The sequence below is a fragment of the Metopolophium dirhodum genome, chromosome 7, assembly GCF_019925205.1.
Source record: "Metopolophium dirhodum isolate CAU chromosome 7, ASM1992520v1, whole genome shotgun sequence".
Lineage (NCBI taxonomy): Eukaryota > Metazoa > Arthropoda > Insecta > Hemiptera > Aphididae > Metopolophium > Metopolophium dirhodum.
The window spans coordinates 12566383-12575284 of NC_083566.1; the positions used below are offsets into that span (position 1 = coordinate 12566383).

Consider the following 8902-nt stretch of genomic DNA (forward strand, 5'->3'; position numbering starts at 1 on the left):
TCGGTAAATTCTTAAAATACTTTTTTGGTTTACCGTTTTTAAATTCGAACGATGTGAGTGACTGTTTTACAGATTACATAATGGCTATTCAACCAAGAAATGAAAAAGTAGAAATATTTGTTGATTATATATTGGAAACATACATTTCAAACGAGTCCAATTTCCCTCCTTTTTTATGGGCAGAATACTCGGGGTCTACTATGCGCACTACTAATAGTTGTGAGGCTTTTCATTCGAAATTCAACGCTTTTTTCTACAGTGCTCATCCTAATATTTTTATATTCATCGATGTTCTGAAAAATGTACAGAAGGATACCTATATAAAATTAAGAAGCACTCACTTAAATACTCGCAGAACAAATATAATAGAAAAAGAAACATTTATTAGAAATGCTATGAAACGGTTAGAAGAAAACCAAATTGACAAATTTGAATTTATACAAATACTATCATACAAGTTTTTACCAGTGCCATAATACCTAAGAATTATAATAACATTATACTAAAGTATACTAACATTTTTAACTTCAATAAATATCATAAACGTTTTTACCAGTGCCGAAATTTTTTAATAAAAAAAAAAACATTTTAATATCAGATTTTAATGTCAAAAAAACTTTTTAACCTTTAGAAATATCATATATGTTTTTACCAGTGCCAAAATGTTTAAAACAAAACATCATTTTTAACCTACCTGCAGTATCTACTGATGCTACAGACAGTTCTAAGTCTGTATAAAAATGTGAAGGAAAATGAAGCTTTTTAAATTTAAATGTACATATTTTAAATTTCTGGCCGCAATTCGTATGTAACCCAAAAAAACTCGGGCCGCAATTCGGAAGAAATTTTTACCGCGGGACGCAATTAGTAGCCACACAATTTTTTTAAACCAAGCTGCTGAATTTTCCTAAGCGTACATCTTAACGTATTACCTTTTTTTTAATCTCCCTTTTTTTAACACCTTACAACATTTTTTAAATATAATTGAATAACAACTATTAACAAGATGTGAATACGTGATGTATACGCATATTAAAAAAAACAAACATAAGAAAAAGAAAAAAGAAAAGAAACAAAAGAAAAAAGCAAACGACACTTTTTTTCCTATTACCCACTAAAATATAATGTTTATGCCTTTTCCTGCCCCTCTTCCCAAGGATAAAAATTCACCGCAACTGTCATTCGTCGTCGCCGTCATGAGTCGTATTCTTGCAGAACTGTAGCAGTCGTCACTCGATCGTCAGTGGTACCGTTGGGCGACGTAGTTGTCTGCGCTGGTACCGCTAGCCTCCGTCGTCGTGTCTTCGTGTCGTCGTCGTTACTCGCGAGTCGCGACCGATGAAGCCCATGAAGACGACCGCCGACCCGCCAGAGGGTCTCGAGTGTCAGTGGCCGGAGAACGTGTATTGACAACTTACCGCCGGGCGCCAATCACCCTAAAAGTGCACTATCACGTACCTAAACCTCGACCCCACGTCGCATCCCCTTGTTCGCTGCCCTTTGGCCAGAGGGAAGAATCTCGCACACGGTTTCTCATAGGGAGCAACAACAGAATACACGTATGGATTTCGTGACACCTCCCCGATACCTCTCCACGCAGTGAAGATGATTCTCATCGACCTCCAGGTCCAGCCAACTGACCAAGTCCCCCCCCCCCAAAAAAAAACAGTTTTTTTACCTTAGTTCTCCTGGCGGAGATGACGTACTCCGCCTAGTCACATTGCGCCTCCACCGCCACCTGCACAGAAAGTGTCTGCAAACAAGTCGTCTTTGATTTTTTTAACTGGTTCAGTACTGGATGCATCGTCCAGTTGAATAATCGTCGACGAGTTGCCACAAAAACTGGGTCGCATAATACAATAATACAATTGCAGGGCAACAGACCCCACCAAGTCCCCAATCGTCGGTTCTTCATCGAATTTGTCAAACATTCTAAGTTTTGTTTCCATTATCACATACTAGATTATGGGGCTGATGATATTTTAATGACGTCCATTATTGTTGATTCGACTTGGTGAGATTTTTTGTTATTATACAACTCGGTCATTTTCACTGCAGATATATTTTAGTGTGCCGTGTGCGTATATAGATAGTCAGAACTCAGAATTGCAATTGAGACGATTCCGAATATCGTCCTAGGCGGTCACCGATAATTTGAAACAAACATCGTTTATTAGTAGCCAGCGATAGTACGCCATCATATTTTGAATTGACCAGCATCAGTTAGATTTCGGGACCATTTATTTTTCCAAACACCATTATTATTAATATTATTATTGATATATTACTATAATACTCACACAGAGGCAAGGCTGGGCATTAACGGGTTAATAAGTTACAAGTTAAGTTATTTAATAACGTATTAACTTATTACCTATTTTTTTAATCTCTCTTTTTTTAACACCTTACAACATTTTTTAAATATAATTGAATAACAACTATTAACAAGATGTGAATACGTGATGTATACGCATATTAACGTAATTATTTTTTAGATTATAAATCATTATAATATGTAGTCCACCATGATGCACTCAATGCTCATGCCTTGTTTCTTATGCGACTTTTCAAGAATATCATACATTTTTCTTAATTATATACATCATAATATCATATTTTTTAACTTCATTTACTTTCTGTCCCATATAATCAACAAATTAATTCATTAACTTCGAGCACCCACTTAGCAATGTCGTATATCGATTTAAACGTCTGTTGTAACCTGTAGCTTGTAGTATACCTATATATAATGAAGTCTTATTTATTCAATGTTTAGCTTTGGAGTACGTAATTTGTTATTTTTTGGAATTTTCTTCATTATCTAAGGATATCGAATTTACACTTTTAATTGTTTGCACGAACAAACTTTTAAAATTAAAATTATTTTCAACTGCACTCATTTTTATATTTTTATTGTATAATCTTACTAATACACGTTGAAATACTGCAGTGTATATTGCAGTAGTCCGGACTAAAGTTGGTTGAAGTTATGTTTCTGAACAACTGTCAACAGTAGGTAGGTATCTAAAATATTGTAAAATCGATTGAATAATTTTTACATTTTGTCATTAATTGTACAGTGATTGTATAAACAACTTTATCTATACTTTGAACAGTTCGAGCGATGTTCCGAATGATTTTATTTAGAATCACTGTACATATTGCGAAATGAACGATTCCGGACTTAATATGTAATATATATTATAAGATTTGTAAAGTAAATGATAAAATCCTAAAATCTATTTACTATGTAGATTGTAATTTGTAGGTGCAATATGACTCCAAGACTCACGCCGTACGTACGGCGCCATCCCCGCTCGGTTGCTCTGTGACTCGTATAAGCACGACGACGCTAAAGTTTGGACGTTGTTGTTTCTATCACCATTTACCAACAAGACTTAATGATTTTGAAAAAAGCAGGGGTAGTTGTACCTATAGTATTTGGTATTTTCTGGGTGTTCTTCTAAAGTATTTTGTATCTTGTATTTAAATACTAATTTAATTTAATGTATTTATTAGTATTCAGTATTTTTAAATAAGAAAATAATTCAAGTAAATACTAAATACTTTTATCGGTAAAAAAAAAAGGTAAGTAAGTGGATGTCGCTCTGCTGTACAGTAGGTTACAAGTGGGTCACTGTACAGAAAAATGTTGATCATTTTTTTAACTTTATACGCTTCTTCGATGTTTTGAACAATTCACGATCATTCTTTTACCCCTTTTACCATTTAAAAATGTATAGTTCAACCAGTGGCGCCGAACTTTGAAAAAAGTGGTCGGGTGACATCAAAATTCAACGGTCACAATTCACAAAACACAATATTATTATGTCCAGTACCATGAAACATAAAGAAACAAAAACAAAAAAGGTGGGTAAGTGGATGCCGCTCTGCTGTACAGTAGGTTACAAGTGGGTCACTGTAATGGTTGGTGTTAAAATTGAATTCAATGATATAATATCATTGTATAAGAAAAACGATTCTGAGCGAAAACGGTCAGTCAGGTCTATGATATTATTTAGTATATTATTGTGATGATATTATTGTGAATAAAGTAATTTATATATTTACCTATTTTACCTTGTTTTAAATTTTCAATTCTTAGCTATAAAAGTTGAACATTTTAAAATTTTTAACTACAAAATAATTATTAAATTATAAATTTTGATAAATTTTGTCAACATTTGAACTTTAAATGCTTATAAAAAAAAATTGTGCCTATGTATTTTTAATATTTTTCAACTGCTATAGAACGATATATCAGGAGCATTATATTAAATTTTCTTGCTTTTTTACCAAACAAATAAAATTTTATTGGTATTTATAGAAAAAAAAATAAAAAAATAAAACTGACAATGTCCCGTAAACAGTTCAAAAAGAGTCAAATTATTTTCAAAACTTTTATCGTGTATAGAAAATGCTAATATAAACATTCAGTGAAAAAAATTTATATGAGTTCTCAACTCAAAATAATTTGCTAATTTTCGTGATTTTTCCGTATTTTGTCAAAATTTGAATTTTAAATGCTTATAAATAAAAACCAGGACTAATATTTTTCAAATATCATTGTAACAATATAGTAGGAGCCTTTTATTGGGGTGGGGGGGGGGGGGAGTGGAATGTCTTGAAAACTGACAATGTCCGTAAACAGTTCGAAAGAGTCAAATTATTTTCAAAATGTTATCGTGTATAGAAGATGCTAATATAAACATTCAGTGAAATTTTCAAGTATCTACAGTCATACATTTTTTAATTACAACAAACTAAGAAAATCGATACATGAGAAATCGAGGGAATATCTAATGTTGTAAAAATATAAATTTCAAACGCTCATAAAAATTTAATTTGACTTTCTTGTAGACATTTTTTTTTTTTGATAAAGGTAGACAAACTTATGGATAATCTTATATTACATTTTTAAACCTTAGATTTAAAGAGAAAAATTTTTATGAATTCTCATCTAAACTCGTGATTTTTCCGTATTTTGTCAAGATTTGAACTTTAAATGCTTATAAATAAAAACTGTGACTAAGGATTTTTAATTTTTTTCATCTGCCTTTGAAACAATAACCTAGGAGCCTTCTATTAAATTTTCAAGCTTTTTTAACCAACAAATAAAATTATATTGATATTTATAGAAACAAAAACTTAAAAACATTGAAAATGAAAATGTCCGTAAACAGCTCAAAATAAGTCAAAATATTTGGAAAATGTTATGGTGTATAGAAAATGCTAAAATAAACATTCAGTCAAAATTTCATGTACCTACGGTTATTTGTTTTAGAGTTGCACCAAAAACCAAAATCGATTTTCTCGAAAACAGATTTGACGTAGAAATTCTCGTTTTTCCTTAATTTTTCTTTTGTTGTTCATGTTGCTTTTAAAAATTACTGGGATATTTTTACTTTTGACCCTTCAAAGTACCAACTAGATCAGTGGTTTTCAAACTGGGTGCCGTGGCACACTGGTGTGCCGCGAGTATCCACTAGGTGTGCCGCGGTTTTTAACTATGGAAGAAACTGAATTAAACTTTCTTGGGGATGAAGAGTCGTGGACAAAGTCATCTTTCTTAACTGATTTGTTTGAGCATCTCAATAAACTAAATTCAAGTATGCAAGGTCGTGATGAAAATATACTAACATCGTTGGACAAAATTATGGCTTTCATCGAGAAATTGAATTTATGGAAAACTAAAATTAATCAAGGTAATTTAATCATGTTTCCACGTACTTTTTTACTAGTTGCGGATGACAACATTTTGTCATTAATAGTCAAGTCTATCACATTGTTAGAAGTAAAAATGAATAAATATTTTCCAAGTATTAATATTAAAAATTATGACTGGGTACGAGACCCTTTTAATGTGTCTATTAGTGACTTGGTTGATTAAAACTTGTTGAAGAAGAAAATCTCTGTTCAATTAAAAATGATCGAACATTGCAGTTGAAATTCAAAAAGATCACTCTCAATAAATTCTTGACATATGTTTCTAAAGAATATCCAGAGATATCTATAAAAGCACTGACTATTCTTTTGCCGTTCTCAACCTCATATCTTTGTGAACAAGGGTTTTCAGAGCTTACAAATATAAAAAATAAAAAACGAGAAAAACGAGAAAAACTAAATTCAGTGGAAAAAGAAATGAGAGTATGTCTGTCAACTATTCGTCCAAGAATTAAAAATATTTGTAACGCCCATCAGGCACACATTTCTCATTAAATATACCTATTTAGATTCACTTTCCTATCAGAAAAGTTAATGTTGAAGAAAATCCAAACACTTTTACTGTCCTAAATAGTGATGACAGACAGAAAAAAATTTTAAAAAAATTAAAAAAAATTAAAAGATAAAGAAAAAACACACATCATTGGAAAATCAATACATGCATCGCTTCGCTCAGAATCTAAAACACACATCATTGTACGTTGTAAAATCAATTTTAAGTTTTATATATATGTGAACTGTGCCGATTTTATAGAACCTGTATAAATTAAAAAAAACAAGTAAAATGAAAAAAAATCTTTTTGATTTTTAGTTGTTTTAATATTTCGATCATAGAAGGTAAATTAGAAGAAACAGAAACCAAACTTTTTAATAATTTCAATAGCATAAATGGCGAAAACGGGTAGGTAATTGCCATTTTAAAATATCCTAATACTGATGGAAAATGTCATATTCTTCTTCGGGTAGCAACTTCACGCTTATAGATATTATATTATCTATGATCGTGATGATTATATACATTTTTAGTTTCATATTTAAAAGCAGAATATTTTTGGGAGTATTTTGAATAATTATTATTTATTAGTATTTAGTAATAAGTTATAATTGTATAAGTATTTAAAGTCTCTTGCAAAATGTTGTTCCGCTAGTCTGCTCATCTAAACTTGTATACATACTAATTAACTATGTACCTATAGGCTATAATAATACTCGTTTAAAATTTTATCTTTGCATATCAAAATATTATGAACAATATCCTGCTTCAAAATATGAATTTAAAAATATATATTACATATATTATAATTCAATAAAGTAAAAACTTAAAAAAAAAATGATAATGATGAAAACAGTTAAAAATATGTTTTCTAGAAAATGTATTTTTTGTAAGAAAAATATTTTCAAGATAATGAGTGTCTTACGCTAAAAAAATTCCTATATATTAATACTATTAAATATTTATATTATTTTCAAAAAAGGCACCCAGAAAATTGCAATTAGATGATTTGTCCAAAATATAATAAAGCTATATAGACGGTAGTTATATAAAAATAAATAATAGGTATAATAATATAATGTACCTACTATCACTTATTATGTAACATACAACATCTATCCATCAACCTGGAACAATTTATACTTTATATTATGTTGTATTAATTATGAAATTATTTATATTATTATAATAATTTATACTGAAAAAAAATTGTTACGGTACCTAATTAACTCTTCTCCAATCATTTTTGAAAAATCCTTGGTACCTACGCCTATGCCAAGAATACTGAAATTCTAGTCTTCATGTTATACACAATGCTCAATGATATAAATTACATAATCTTAATGTAATACTTACCAATAATTCGTATACTATTTTGAAAAATGAACTTATAGAGGTATCTATCGACTAAACCACTAATAGTATTCATCACGGCTGAGACGCACAATATTTCGATACAGTCTTATACACTTATATAGTTATATACACTAATACCATGTCCATTGTCCATACGCTACCATCATGATCCGTTCAATTACACATTTAAAATCGTGAAAATAGCACATACCCTGCAAATATTATATATACACCGCGTTCTATAACCAATAGCCATAATAATATAATAGGTACCAAGATAGCTACTTACCTATATGGAGTAAGTATATGTAAATATTATATTATATTTTATTATTCGTATAGGTACCATCATTTATGTATTATATTTTACGTATATATCATCATGTCGTTTCATTATATAATCATGAAAATTATTTCCAAAATGTCTCGAGTTTGCAAGACAATAGTCGCTGCAACGCTATTATAGCTATAGGTATATTTCTACACGAGAAGTGTTTATAATTAATTTTATAAGATCTAAGCTATTGCACGAAACATATTTTATCCCAGGGTAAAAACTCTCATAAACCTGTTTCGATGAGCCAAATATGGAGCCGTCCTGTTAAACATGTTTTTTTTACATTGTGTATTATCGTGTATATATATTTTATATTATATTGTGTATGCACATAAAGAATAGTATGGGTTGTATATTCAGCGTTTTTTGTGTCTGCAGAAGTCTTATCTTTACAGCATATCGTGACGCTTTGGACACTATCCTTGTTTTTTCATTCCTATACGATTTTATACTTGTGTTATTCTATTGTATTAAAAAAGGCTATTAGGTACCTATTGAGTTTATTCGCCAGCCTCGATATTATCATTTGCATAATTTGCAAATGTTATACGTTTTGGCAACACAAAAAATAGATTATTTTGAAATATATTATGTCAACTTTTTTGGAAATCAAAGCAATTTCCAAGTAGTTAACACATTTTAAATGTCTCTAACTACCTACATAACAGTGTAATATAACTAAATATAACGCCATTAATGTTGTCATTATTACAAATTTTATGGAAAAACATAATATGTTGATAACAACACCACATTACCATATCGAAATACCTACCTATTAAAGTATAGTAACTGTAGTAGTATAGTACAGTTACAGACGCCGTAGGTACTATAATATGAACAATATAGAATATCAGACATAAAGACATGGTATAGGTTGTTTCAGTAGGTATGTCGTATATATAATAATTCATTATATATATATATTGTTGTAATGCAACAGAAAATCCCCCTATCTTAAATTAACTAACAATTTTATTATATCATCATAT

At 30.1% G+C, this 8902-nt stretch overlaps 1 protein-coding gene across 1 annotated transcript; it reads left to right on the plus strand.

Moving 5' to 3' along the window:
* Positions 1-5509: 5509 nt before the first annotated feature.
* LOC132948416 (protein FAM200A-like) lies at positions 5510-6219 on the plus strand. Its single transcript, XM_061018856.1, has 2 exons — positions 5510-5705; positions 5903-6219. The coding sequence occupies exons 1-2, from the start codon at positions 5510-5512 to the stop codon at positions 6217-6219; spliced, it is 513 nt and encodes a 170-aa protein (XP_060874839.1).
* Positions 6220-8902: the final 2683 nt, after the last annotated feature.

What these genes read in the sequence shown, in the direction of transcription:
- LOC132948416 (XM_061018856.1), top strand. Translation starts at nt 5,510, where the DNA reads ATGGAAGAAACTGAATTAAACTTTCTTGGGGATGAAGAGTCGTGGACA. An exon ending in GAAAACTAAAATTAATCAAG is followed by an intron (nt 5,706 to 5,902) that starts GTAATTTAATCA and finishes AACTTGTTGAAG; the next exon opens with AAGAAAATCTCTGTTCAATT.